The 15,721-nt window shown below is 31.0% G+C and overlaps 1 protein-coding gene across 2 annotated transcripts in view; it reads left to right on the forward strand.

Moving 5' to 3' along the window:
* The window catches only part of LOC101887814 (tyrosine-protein phosphatase 69D), a 148,606-nt gene that overhangs the window by 39,793 nt on the left and 93,092 nt on the right, over positions 1 to 15,721 (forward strand). For both annotated transcript variants that reach the window (XM_005189019.4, XM_059131500.1), the window contains exon 2: positions 1,627 to 1,735. In XM_005189019.4, coding sequence (XP_005189076.1) covers positions 1,627 to 1,735 — 109 coding nt within the window. The remainder of the gene's footprint in view (positions 1 to 1,626; positions 1,736 to 15,721) is intronic.

Genomic DNA, 15,721 nt, shown 5'->3' on the forward strand with positions numbered 1-15,721 from the left:
TACACCCATATTAGGCCTGAAAATATGTATGCCAAATTTGATCGAAATCGGTTCAGATATAGCTATAGCTCCCATATATATTGTTCATCCGATTTGTTATTTTTGTCCACCGCCACCGTAATATGCACTATGCAACAACAATATTTGGGGAAATATATCAAATACAGCTTAGAAATACATTTGCTAAATTCGAGATCGGTTCAGATTTGGATATAGCTCCCATATATAACATCGTCCGATTTACCTTTTATTGTGCACCAAACGTCTAATATTTGTCCAAATGGTATGGAATTTGGCACTTACGACCGAATTGAGTCTAGTAGCTAGTATGTCAAATTTGGTTCAGATCGGTTCAGATATAGTTATAGCTTCCATATATATTATTCATCCGATTTGTTATATTTGGTACCCACAACCGTAATATGCACTCTGTAACAACGATATTCAGGTAAATATATCAAATACAGCTCAGAAATATCGTTGCCAAAGTTTATCGAGATCGGTTCAGATTTGGACATAACTCCCATATATATCTTTGTCCGATTTCAAATTAATTGTGCACCAAATGGGCAATACAATTCCGAATTTAGTCCTTTGAACTTTAAATTATAATTATAATCATAGCGTGTATGATTGAATTCTCCCATAGAAACTTTTAATTGTTATGTGGAGCTCTACTTAATTAGCAAAGTGGTGTAGGGTATCATAAAGTCGGCGCCGCCCGACTTTAAGACTTTCTTTACTGGTTAATTTCACAAAACTGTATGCTATGGAGCAGTTCAGCACTTCATATTTATTATAGTTTTAAATTATCAGAGCAGTGTTGGCATGTTTGTTCGGGATACCATAGTATTATGTTGTTGCAAAATGGTTAGGCTTAATCCCATTATTGTTGTTTTTATAAAAACAACGTTTGTTTATTAGTGGAGAGCGATGGTAATGTTTACCAGGGATTAAGGCAGGAAATACCTAGGTTTCGAAAAGAGACACCATTCCTCGACAGTTCCCTTGTTTTTTGTATGGGATATTCTCCCCAGGAGCTATTTTAAAAATGACAGTGAATCCTATGACAAAAAAATCATTTATCATTTTGATCTTTGTTTAACCACAAAACTCTATTTTAAATTCTTCTTCCTTCCTTTTATTTCACTGGTCATTTTCTTTTAGCAAACAAAATTTAATCTGTTGTCTTGTTAGAATGTTGTAACAAAAACACGAGTAAAATTTCCGTTGTGGAACTGTCTTTTCGTTACTGAATATGTTTTCAGACGTCTACTGTTGTGCTCAGGAGGATCGTTCTAGATCTCTGTCTGAAGTTTCATTTGGCTGTCCTTGTCTAGGAAGGAGTTGTCACATATATGTCATTTGAAGTAACAGTTCCTGTCATTTTTTGTATTTGTAAAATAATGTTGCAAAAAAAATGTAACAAGAAGTAATCAGAAGTGATACTTATGTAGTAACTCATTATAGGACAATCACAATAGTGGCGATTCCTCCTGCTGAATTAGATGTACGTCAAAACAATTTAAAATTTTTACAGCCCCTATGTATTTGTAGGCACTTAAAACTACTTATTACCTGTACAATTTTAAAGGATATTTTATTAATTTAATGTATATATTTTAGGAATTCAAATTGTCAACATCGGTGAAAATGTTACAATAAAATGCTATTCAAGTAACAAAAACGTAACATGGAAGATGAAGAATCAAACTATTGGCATGGATAACCAAAGGTAAATAGCTATTATATTTAAACATAAATTTATAATTAAAAAATTAATGAATTTATTTTATTAAAAAAAAATAAAATTCGAATGACTCAAATTATTCAGGCTTGATTACATTTTTGTTATTTTAATAAAAAAAACGACCACTATTTAGTAGTGAAGAGAATAAAAATGTGAGGCTAAGGTGACACAATGGTATCAGAAAACAACCGCCAATCCTGATAATTTCCCGTTGGTTTTACCTGGGAATATAAATAACTATTATGGCAAAATAACACAAACTTATTAGAAGTGTATCTAAATAAACAAAGGAAACAAAATATTTTTGGCATATAAAAATCGTTCATAAGCAGTTAAACAAAAAATCACTAATATATATAGAAATTAAAGTCTATTTATCGCGAAATATCGAGAAAACTAAAGAATGTTCGAGGTTTATTTCAATATATAGCATTTTCAGATTAAATGAAACTTTTTGCAGAGGAAATGAAACCTTTTGCAGCGGAAATGAAACTTTTTGCGCATGAAGTGAAACCTTTTGCAACCGAAATGCAACTTTTTGCAAAAAAAGTTTTTCAAGGTCTTTGCTCCAAAAGACCCGAATTAGATAACATGGTGGAGGGTATATTCAATTTTTCATTCTGTATATGCAATTATGATCTAAGTTGATTTAATTATGTTCAATTGTCTGCTGTAATTACGATATTGATATGAAATTTGATGTGAAAATTTGAAATTTGGCACAATGTTGTATGTTGTGTCTAGGATGTTTGGTATTGAAAATGATAGCGGGATGTTTCAATAAGGCCTTTCACTATGTACGTGATAAAGCGAACCATTCAATAGCCCACATAACAAGACTGTTCTATCTCCATAATGCATCTGCTGTTAAAAATCAAACAAGTTGCGGGAGTCCTTTCGGTAATGTTAATAGTATGTTATAACAATAAAACATAGTAAAGCTAAAAGTTGCATTTCAGTCTTGTCCATACAATTTATAGTAATAAACAATTGTTTCAATTTATTAAGAATATTTAATATGTTTTATTTTAATTATTTTGACATAAAATTGAAAATTTAAGAAATTTAAGAAAAAATATTATAAATATATATATATATATATATATATATATATATATATATATATATATATATATATATATATATATATTTTTTTTTTTTTTTTTTTTTTTCCGATTTTAGAATTTTGGCAATGAGATAGTCTCCATTTTCGTTATTTCTTAAATACTTTTAAATAGTAATTAAATAGTAATTATTCTTTAGCTTAGTTGTGACCGCTTTAAATTCTTTCGACATTATCTATTCAGTTTCGCCACTACAAAATTCGGTACTAAAATTCAATGTAACCCGACTGCAACTTTCGTTCTCGAAAATTCGTCAATAAAATTAATCAAACTGAAAAAAAAGTTTGTCCTCTTCTGAAAATATACAATTCGTATAGTTTTACTTACCTAATAAATGCATAAAATCCATAAATAAAAGTTTTGTCTGTTGTCGCTTTGTACTACCCAAAACAGACTACACATCATATTAGAATTCAAAAAAGAAATTAAAAAAAAAACACTACAAATGTACATTCGAAAATAGTAAGTCAAAATGAAAAAAAAAAAATTCATGCAAAATAAAACATTACTATTGTACATTCCAAAAATCAAAATGAATAGTTTCAAATTCGTCATTTTATATATATATCGTTCGTTATATATATATATATATATATATATATATATATATATATATATATATATATATATAAAAGAAAGTTGTGTTAGTTACTACGCTTATAACTTAAGAATCGCTGGACTGATTTTAACGATTCACACAAATTCGGAATTGTCTCCTCTCCGAAAAGGATAATATCCAAAAAAATCACGTAAAAATGTGATATATTAACATTTTCATTTTGACTTTTGAAATGTACAATAGTAATGTTTTATTTTGCATGATTTTTTTCCATTTTGACTTACTTTTTTCTAATGTACATTTGTAGTGTTTTTTATATTTTATTTTTGAATTTTTATTTTGAATTAATTGACTTGATTTCTTGAGAACTGATATTGATGGCGGGTTACATGGAAGTGTAGTGCCGAATTATGTGGTGGCGAAATGGAATATCGAAATAATTGAACGCGGTCACACCAAAGTTAAAGATAATTACTTTTTCAAAATCGCTAAAAAATCACAAAAAAGAGATCTCATTGCAAAAATTCTCAAATCGGAAAAAAATCTAAAAAAAAAATCATTGGAATCGAATTTAAAAATAATAGTACATTCTATTGACAATCTTTACAAGGATCTTTAAACATTTGCTGTAAAAAATCAGCGAACAAGTTGAAGATTTTTTCAATTTGTATTATCTTATTGAATTCAATGGAATTTTTTGTGAACAAAATAAAGAATAATTTTTCAATCTATATAATTTTTACCAAAAAATTAAATAAGTGCGAAATACTATGTAAACTGACATCTACCTTTCAATTCCAGGGCCTACACCGTTTTTCAGCTGGAAGATGCGAACACATTTAAACAAACAAAAATGACCGAAAAAAACCTAAGGGGGCTCATTTCAAAGCCTGGGCCTATTTCTTTCATGTGACAATAATCCGTCCAATGAGAGCTCAAAATGCAAAATTCTTTGGGAGTGCAATCAGTAAAATACCAAATATAAAGGGTGCAAAATAGTAGAGCGAATGGGACTTTTAGTAAGAAAAGGATTTCTATCCTTTCCAAACATTCAAGATACCTTAAATCGCTTTTGCAGGTCATGATATCGATCATAATTCTCGGATAAGGGTACAACCCTATTTAACCCATATTTATATAACCTCCGTATGATTTAAGATATTTTTGCGGTCTTGGCCACTTTTTTCTTTGTGAGAGAGAACCTTTTTTGGGGTAGAGAACCTCTTCGCATAAAATTTGAAATTTTCAGAATAAGGTCAATATTTGTCTTGACCACATTCATCAATTGATTTGGCTAAAAAATTGTATTTATGCTACCCTGGGGTGGGGAACCACCATACAGAGTGCCACATAGGAATTTATTTAAGTAAAGTCCCCATATTGGAGTATCCCCAAGTCCACTTTCACATCTAATGTGTGGTCAGAAAAGAAAATATTGTATTCTATTGAATTTGTGACCCCCAGGAGAATATTGGTTAGGAACGTATATTTGGGATGTAGATCTATATGAAATAATTTGTGAAAACATGAACAAATTACAAATATAAGAAAGTAGCACGGGACCAAATATTTGTTGAGTCGTCACTGAATTATACTATGATGAAAAATATGGTCTTTATGGGGTCTCCAACTTACAATTTAAATGGCAAATAAAATTAATTCCCACTTTACGGTAATGGGTGTAAAATAGTAATTATATTTGACTATTCTGAAATCATTCTGTCCTCATTTATGAGGTGGATAAAACTATTTTTACTTATTTAAATCACTCGAATTTTTCAGTTTGACATGCTATGCTGTTCCGCTATATTTTTAATTTGGCCTCTATTTGTCACCTTGGATTATAAGAGGTAGAAGAAAGTTTTCAATGTAGGTCGGAGTAGTGCCCATATAAAGGTACCTCCTGATTTTACCATATTTCTAAGGATTTGGCTAAAAATGTGTATTTGCGGGGTGAAAATCTTACACAAACATTTCAAGATATCTACAAAATTTTAGAATTAAATATAGGCACAGGTATTTCAAAACACTTTTAATCGACCAGTACGTGAACACTTATATCAGTCATATCAGTGAATAATTATGCTTGGGAAAATATGCATAATAGACAAAAACTACGGGCCGGCAACGCGGACCGGGCCAGCTAGTATATATATATATATATATATATTTGTATATATATATTTGTCAAAGCATAATTATTCACAGATATGACTGATATAAGTGTTTTAAAATACCTGTACCCATATGTATGTGCTATACAAATCTATTAAAAAGTATATATCAATCTTATCCCGATGTAAGGGATCAAATTAATTTTTAGTATGGTAAAAATCGTAGCAAAATCTTCCAGTGAAATGAGCAGTAATTTGGAATTTGCTGTATTTTGTACACCTCATAATTGAGCGCTGAATGAATTAAGAATAGCCAAAGTTAATTACTTTTTTAAGCCATTAGCACCTCAGATTGTCCATTAGCGTTCTTATAAGTCCCCCTAACCATGTCGGTCTGTTTGTCCGTCAAAAAGTGGACTTGAGGGGGTACTATTATATGGAAAAAATTCTAAAATTTGTAGATATGTTCATATTTTTGTGTAAGTTTTCACCCCCCAAATACACATTTTTAGCCAAATCCTTTGAAATATGGTAAAATCAGGAGATACTTTTACATGGGCACTACTCCGAGACATCGACCTACATTGAAAACATTCTTCTAGCCCTTATAATCCAATATGACAAATAGAGACCAAATCAAAAATTTAACAGAACAACATAGCATGTCAAACTGAAAAACATTCCGCGTTATTTAAATGAGTAAAAATAGTTTTATCCACCATATTATCATATAGATGTATTTCCCAAATCTACGTTTCCAACCAATATTCTCTTGAGAGTTACAAATTCAATAGAATACAAAATTTTCTTTTCTGACCACACATTATATGTGAAAGTGGACTTGGGGATACTCCAATGTGGGGACTTTACTTAAATAAATTCCTATGTGGCAATTATCTGTATGATGGTTCCCTAACCCCTTAGAGACAAAGATGCCAAATAAGGGCCAAAATATGAAAAAAGTGGCCAAGACCCCAAAAATAGCTTAAATCATATGATGGTTATATAAATATAAAATCGGATTGTACCCTTATCCGTGAGTTATGATCGATATCATGACCTGCAAAAGTGATTTAAGGTATCTTGAATGTTTGGGAAGAATTCCTGGAAGGATAGAAATCCTTTTCTTACTAAAAGTCCCATTCGCTCTATTATTTTGCACCCTTTAAATTTGGTATTTTACTGATTGTACTTCCAAAGAATTTTGCATTTTGAGCTCTCATTGGACGGATTATTGTCACATGAAAGAAGTAGGTCCACGCTTTGAAATGAGCTCCATTAGGCTTTTTCTGTCATTTTTGGTTGTTTAAATGTGTTCGCAAATACAAATTAAAAAAAAAATGACAAAAGAAGAATAGCAAATTGAAAAAATCTTCAACTTGTTCGCTGATTTATTACAGCAAATGTTTAAAGACCCTTACTATTTTTTTTAAAATTCGATTCCACTGAAAATCTTTTCGATTTTTTCCCGATTTGAGAATTTTTGCAATGAGATCTCTTTTTCGTGATTTTTTAGCGAATTTGAAAAAGTAATTATCTTTTAATTAATAATTATCTTTCTTTTGGTGTGACCGCGTTAAATTATTTCGATATCATCTATTCCGTTTCGCCACCATATAATTCGTTATTACACTTCCATGTAACCCGCCATCAATTTCAGTTCTCAAGAAATCAAGTCAATTAAATAAATTGGTTTTAATATTCGAATTCAAAAATAAAAAATAAAAAACACTACAAATGTACATTAGAAAAAAGCCAGTCAAAATAGAAAAAAATCATGCAAAATAAAACCTTACTATTGTACATTTGAAAAGTCAAAATGAAAATGTTAATATATCACATTTTTACGCGATTTTTTTGGATATTATCCTTTTCGGAGAGGAGACAACTCCTAATTTGTGTGAATTGTTAAAATCAGTCCAGCGGTTCTTAAGTTATAAGCGTAGTAACTAACACAACTTACATTTATATATATATATATATATATATATATATATATATATATATATATATATATATATATATATATATATGTATATATATATATATATATATATATATATATATATATATATATATATATATATATATATAAATGTAAGTTGTGTTAGTTACTACGCTTATAACTTAAGAACCGCTGGACTGATTTTAACAATTCACACAAATTAGGAGTTGTCTCCTCTCCGAAAAGGATAATATCCAAAAAAAATCGCGTAAAAATGTGATATATTAACATTTTCATTTTGACTTTTCAAATGTACAATAGTAAGGTTTTATTTTGCATGATTTTTTTCTATTTTGACTGGCTTTTTTCTAATGTACATTTGTAGTGTTTTTTATTTTTTATTTTTGAATTCGAATATTAAAACCAATTTATTTTATTGACTTGATTTCTTGAGAACTGAAATTGATGGCGGGTTACATGGAAGTGTAATAACGAATTATATGGTGGCGAAACGGAATAGATGATATCGAAATAATTTAACGCGGTCACACCAAAAGAAAGATAATTATTAATTAAAAGATAATTACTTTTTCAAATTCGCTAAAAAATCACGAAAAAGAGATCTCATTGCAAAAATTCTCAAATCGGGAAAAAATCGAAAAGATTTTCAGTGGAATCGAATTTTAAAAAAAAAATAGTAAGGGTCTTTAAACATTTGCTGTAATAAATCAGCGAACAAGTTGAAGATTTTTTCAATTTGCTATTCTTCTTTTGTCATTTTTTTTTTTAATTTGTATTTGCGAACACATTTAAACAACCAAAAATGACAGAAAAAGCCTAATGGAGCTCATTTCAAAGCGTGGACCTACTTCTTTCATGTGACAATAATCCGTCCAATGAGAGCTCAAAATGCAAAATTCTTTGGAAGTACAATCAGTAAAATACCAAATTTAAAGGGTGCAAAATAATAGAGCGAATGGGACTTTTAGTAAGAAAAGGATTTCTATCCTTCCAGGAATTCTTCCCAAACATTCAAGATACCTTAAATCACTTTTGCAGGTCATGATATCGATCATAACTCACGGATAAGGGTACAATCCGATTTTATATTTATATAACCATCATATGATTTAAGCTATTTTTGGGGTCTTGGCCACTTTTTTCATATTTTGGCCCTTATTTGGCATCTTTGTCTCTAAGGGGTTAGGGAACCATCATACAGATAATTGCCACATAGGAATTTATTTAAGTAAAGTCCCCACATTGGAGTATCCCCAAGTCCACTTTCACATATAATGTGTGGTCAGAAAAGAAAATTTTGTATTCTATTGAATTTGTAACTCTCAAGAGAATATTGGTTGGAAACGTAGATTTGGGAAATACATCTATATGATAATATGGTGGATAAAACTATTTTTACTCATTTAAATCACGCGGAATGTTTTTCAGTTTGACATGCTATGTTGTTCTGTTAAATTTTTGATTTGGTCTCTATTTGTCATATTGGATTATAAGGGCTAGAAGAATGTTTTCAATGTAGGTCGATGTCTCGGAGTAGTGCCCATGTAAAAGTATCTCCTGATTTTACCATATTTCAAAGGATTTGGCTAAAAATGTGTATTTGGGGGGTGAAAACTTACACAAAAATATGAACATATCTACAAATTTTAGAATTTTTTCCATATAATAGTACCCCCTCAAGTCCACTTTTTGGCGGACAAACAGACCGACATGGTTAGGGGGACTTATAAGAACGCTAATGGACAATCTGAGGTGCTAATGGCTTAAAAAAGTAATTAACTTTGGCTATTCTTAATTCATTCAGCGCTCAATTATGAGGTGTACAAAATACAGCAAATTCCAAATTACTGCTCATTTCACTGGAAGATTTTGCTACGATTTTTACCATACTAAAAATTAATTTGATCCCTTACATCGGGATAAGATTGATATATACTTTTTAATAGATTTGTATAGCACATACATATGGGTACAGGTATTTTAAAACACTTATATCAGTCATATCTGTGAATAATTATGCTTTGACAAATATGCATAATAGACAAAAACCACGGGCCGGCAACGCGGACCGGGCCAGCTAGTATATATATATATATACTAGCTGGCCCGGTCCGCGTTGCCGGCCCGTAGTTTTTGTCTATTATGCATATTTTCCCAAGCATAATTATTCACTGATATGACTGATATAAGTGTTCACGTACTGGTCGATTAAAAGTGTTTTGAAATACCTGTGCCTATATTTAATTCTAAAATTTTGTAGATATCTTGAAATGTTTGTGTAAGATTTTCACCCCGCAAATACACATTTTTAGCCAAATCCTTATATATATATATATATATATATATATATATATATATATATATATATATATATATATATATATATATATATATATATATATATATACATATACCAAGAACATCCCTCATTTTGATTCATATGTGCCATTGTCTAAGGTTCGACTCGAATATTTGCATGGTGTTCTCCATAAATGCAGGGTGTTGACGATGACATCGAACAATGTCATCGTTTAATTGTGTGTCATTTGTGTACGTGTGCTTAAATTGAGAGAGTGTGTTACTTTCGACGGTGAGGATGTGTTTTTGTGTGTGTTGCAATTTTGAAGTAACAAACACGGCATACATATAAAAGTGAGTACGAAATCAATAATTAAAAAAAAAATATTCTTTATGACGTAGTTGAGGGCAGAGATATAAAGAAAATTTATCAGATTTTTTAATAAGGATTGACATTTTGGATTGTTTCGTCAATAACCGAAATGTGAAAATTTTGTATGGACCAATTAGAAGTACCTGAAATATATTTTTATTCGCCAAGAAATACTTTATTTCAAAAAATTTATTTCTTTACATTTCTCTTCATCGTCTCGTCGTCTTTTTCGTTGGCAACTGTTTCATTATTGTTGTAATTTTTGTGCTAGAACATTTTTGTATGACACACTATTCAACATCCCCTTTAATTGGTCATTACGATGTTATGACGATGAGTTTGAGTCCGACCGATATGACGAGACATCGAGCATTTGGTTGGATGTCACGTACTGTTATGCGTTTGATCAAACAGGGCACAACATGACGAGCGTACGAAACACAAAAGATGTATTCACATTTAAATGCTGGAGTGCTTTAATGATAGCCACTTGTGCTTTTTCAGCCAAATATAAAGAAATCACATATCACGCTTGAATTCCATCACGAATAACTTTTTTTTTGGAAAATTATCACCAAAATGCTTTGGTATGCTTGTAAACAATACAATGAGCTGTCGCTGGACCACTGTCGGACGAGTGGCTTAGAAATGACAGCAGTCTGAATTTGGTTGTAGTTTTTTTATCTCACCCTGTACATATATGTTTATGCGAAAAGAAAAAACCAACCAAATGGTTTGGCTGTTGATCATCATCATTCATCATTTTCAAATATGTATATTTAGTTGTTAGATTTTCCCAGCCCCTCACACGCAGCCAAAAGTATGTACAAAGTATTTTGCACATATACGATCTTTGACTAACTCGATAGTGCTTAACTGTATGTGATTTAATTCAGGTTTAAACTAAATTTAATCCTATTCTTATTCAAAGAATTATAATAAAATAAACAAATTTTGTGTTAATTTGAAATTGACTTTCCTGCTGCTTTTATTGTTATTTGTATTTGATTTGTCCAACAAAAACATTAGGCTTTCGGCATATATGAACATTTTTTATCAATCAAAATTGATTTAACTAAGCATTATTTGATAATATTATGATCAATATTTAATTTTATTTTTTTGAATGAAAAACAAAAACACTTGTTTCATTGAAATATATTTTTTATTTCATGCGCATTTAATATGAAAAATAGGTTTGTCATATTAATATTCAATAAATTGAAAAGCCACATTTGTTAATACGAAAAATATTTTATCGATTTAAAAATATGTAATTAATTTTTTTTTTATTTCTTTCCAATATTACAATTCTATTTATAAGTGTTTTTAAATATAATAATTATTTTTATCGACAAAAAATCAATAAAAAATTATTTTGCCTTGTTTTATCAAATCATGACAATTTTTTCTGTATATAGTTACATTAGATGAAGAATCAATTATTGCACAAGCGGGATAACTTTTTCCATTATGAACATTGTTTACCACAGCAGTTCCCAAGAGCACATTATTTGAATTCTGTTGGGAAACTGGCTATTCGATTTGTTTAAAACTTCCTAAAACCAGGCATGGATGCCAGCAAAGGCGAATAATACAGGCCGACTTCTCTTTTATCGCCAGTAGCAAAAACTCTTGAGGCTTTACTCCTCCCCAGCATCAGAGAAAGCTGTTCAGCTAAACAGTGTTGGTAGCCCTTGACCTAGAAGAGGCATTTGATACCGCCAACCACACTGTATCAGGATGTAGAGAGACTTTGAAAATTCGGATAATCAATATGTGTGGTCGCCACTCGTACGTGGAAGTCCAAACCCCGAAGAACGAAACAGGGCGTTCCCCAAGATGGAGTAATATCTAGTGAACTGTTTAACTTCTACCTTCAGTAATTGGGGTGTCGACAGAGGCCTGTATGCTTTTGCTTCTAGAAGACAAGATACAGCAGAGGTCCTAAGTGATCGCAGGGATCCCATGTCTATTTGCAATACATATACAAACACAGACAAGGGAACGCCGAGGTTCTATCCCTTGTTTCTTTTCTATTATAACTACTTCCATTGGGAGTACAACAAAAACAACCGCCGCCCGATGGCATCTCAACTACATGGTCAGCATCCGTGATTGACTGGACTCGGGAAGTTATGATGGAATGTATCAAACTTATACACGTTTTTTATAAACTACAGCAAAGATAGAAGAGTCTGTGTCAAAAAAACTGACAGGATCACATTGAAATGTGTATAAATAACAAGTAATCAAGTTAAAAAGCAGTAAGTTCGGCCGGGCTGAACTTTGAATACCATCCACTATTTGGAACGAATTTGGAAATTTTCTAAAAATAAAATCCGTTAAAAATTCTGTTAAAATCTTAAAAATACCTAATATAGCCGTTATATTGGGGTCTATACGACTTGTTATAAGACATTATCATATTCAAATTCGAAACTTGAAATAAACGGTGAATAATATAGCTAAAATCATCAAAATACCGTATATAGGGAGGTACCGTTATATTGGAGCTATACGAACACTTGGACCTGCATAGACAATTTTCTGTCTTAGGCTGAAATATCCATTAAGAACTTCAAATACGACATCTCAACAATTTCGGAGAATATTGGACCTAAAATCGTTAATATACCGAATATAGGGAGGTACAGACATATGGGGCCTATACGAAGACATGGACCTGCATAGACAATTTATTGTCACAGACTGTAGTTACCATTACGAACTCTAAATACGTAATTTGAAACTACTCCGGTGAATAATGACGCTAAAATCATAAAAATACCGAATATTGGGAGGTACCGTCATAGGGGGGCTATACGAAGACGTGGAACTGCAGACAATTTTCTGTGATAAGCTGTGGTATGCATTACGAACTTCAAATTTGAAACAATTCCGATTAATAATGTCGCTAAAATCATAAAAATACCGAATATAGGGAGGTACCGTTAAAAGGGGGCCTTACGAAGACTTGCACAGACAATTTTCTGTCTCAGGCTACAGTTTCCATTTCGAACTTCAATGTCGAATATCGGGAGGTACCGTTATATGTGGACCTACATGACCCATTTACGAACTTAACCTACCTACTAGCAAAATAAACGTGTGTGCAAAATTTTAGCCTTCTATCTCATTTCGTTCGAAAGATAGCGTGGTTACAACAGACAGACAGAAGGACGGATATCGCTAAATCGACTTAGATTTTTACGCTGATCAAGAATATATATACTTTGTTCGGTCTGACATGAGTATTTCGAGGATTTCGAGAAATGGAATGACAAAGTTAATATACCCTCAATAGTATGATCGAGGGTATAAAAACTTTATGTTCGGCCAGGCCTAACTTTTAATAGTAAAGAAAAGAATTTCTATATCAGAATTCAAATGTTTTCCACTTTAAACCAAAAATACCAGTAAGACCGTTTGGATAATGCTGTTAAACTTTTCGAAATACCATAAAGTGGGTGAGACCGTTATATGGGGGTCATACCAAAACGGCAACCTCATAGTCAATTTTATACTTCAAGGATTGTCATCTCCCAAATGTTCTTAAATACAAAATTTGAAACAATTTCGTTGGCAAAGTGATTAGGATTATCAAAATACCGAATATGATATATGTGCGCTATAGGAAAACGTGGAACCAAATATTCAATGTTCTGCCACCGGAGCTAAAACCTATTATAAAGTATAAGTACTAATTTTTAGAAATACCCAAGGAAAAATGTGGCGAAAATCAGGCCAATGTTACGGAGTAGCACACATATAAAGGTACCTCTTGATTTGAACTATTGCTAATAAATTTCCAATCGATTTGGCTAAATATTTGAAACACCTAATAATTTGAAAAATACAGAATAATTTCAAAATAGGTATAAATTTGGGTATAGCTCCCGTATAACTTTACCCAGGTCCACTAATAAGAGCCAGATCTGTGAATAATTATACTTTAAAAAGTAATCATTAAATATATATATATATATATATATATATATATATATATATATATATATATATATATATATATATATATATATATCATATATATATATATATATATATATATATATATAGAAAGATAGATTTTCATTGTGAAATCAATAAAATTATAAAATGCGTTAAAATCTTTTGACATTCTCGTCAATGAATCTGGAGAATTGAATTGCTAGTGGTACAAAGTGAAGTGGTACGTTGAGGAACATTGAAGTTGATGTTGTTAACAAGAAAACCAGCAGAAATATCACCCATAATGACATTATAAAAAATGAGATATTTAGCATTTTTATACGGCTTTCCAGAGTTGGCAGCTTGATCAGCGAAAGTCTATCAGTGTATGGTGGACTCGATGCGGTCGCTGTGTGTTTTATAAATAAGGTCCCATATGACCGAAGAGTATTCCGAAATTGGGCGAACAATTTACATGTATAATTTTTTTGTAACCCTTAAACTTACTCCGACGTTTCACAAAACCGAGAACTGATTTTGCTTTATTTATAGAAACATAAATATGAGAATTAAAGTTAAGTATACGACTCCACGATCAACGAAGGTATCATCAACTTTTCCCAGAGAATATTCACCGCGAGTGTAACAAGTATCCAATAATTTTTTTCTTGTGAATCTCATAAGTTTGCATTTCGAATAATTAATTTCCAAAAGATTAATATTGCACAAGTTAGTAAACGAATTCAAATTCAAATGATTTCTACATATATCCGAAAAGCTAAAAAATATTTTCACGTCGTCGACATACATCAAAATATTTAAAAATTTTATAGATGAAGGTAGATGATTAGATTTATTTCCGATTTTTGAAGAGAGGAATGATATACGATGTTTTCCAAACATCAGGAAAAACAGCTTGAGTAATGGAAGCATTAAACAATATAGTAAGAGGCCAAACAAATAAATCGGAGCAATTCCTCAGAATGCTACTCGGGATCTTATCTGGTCCAAAATCATAGCCATACTTTAAAATTTTCAATCCATTTAAAATAGTGCTGTTCAATGGGGAAATAGATATAAATTGATTAGTATTAACTTCGAAGGGGTAGTTATTGAAGTTATATGTTTTGGTAGAATATGTTGTTGAAGAAATCTGCGAACAAGTTAGTCAAAACATTTTTATCACAGGATTCAGCAACGCCGTACTTTAAATTTGGTGGAAAATCAGTGAATTTGCCTTTCGAATTGACAATTTTTTAGAAAGATTTCGGATTCTGTTTAAAGTTGTTTTTGACTTTGGTGAGATAATGTGAATAGCAAATATTATTCATAGTATTATATTCAGAGCGTGCTACAGAATATCTTCCGTAGTCAATGGAAGATCTTTTCTTCTTATAATTCTTATATTGTTTATTTTTCACATTTTTAGCCTTTGCTAAAGTTGTAGAGTTCCATGGTGGCCCAAAAAGCTTGTTAATTAGATGTTTCGGTACGCTAATATAAATAAAATCGTATAACTATTTGTAAAAAATGTGGACAGCGCCATTTAAATCAAAAGTGCGAGACAACTGCTCAAAGTTTGTTTT

This window comes from Musca domestica, unplaced genomic scaffold (assembly GCF_030504385.1).
Source record: "Musca domestica strain aabys unplaced genomic scaffold, Musca_domestica.polishedcontigs.V.1.1 9, whole genome shotgun sequence".
Taxonomy (NCBI): Eukaryota; Metazoa; Arthropoda; class Insecta; order Diptera; family Muscidae; genus Musca; species Musca domestica.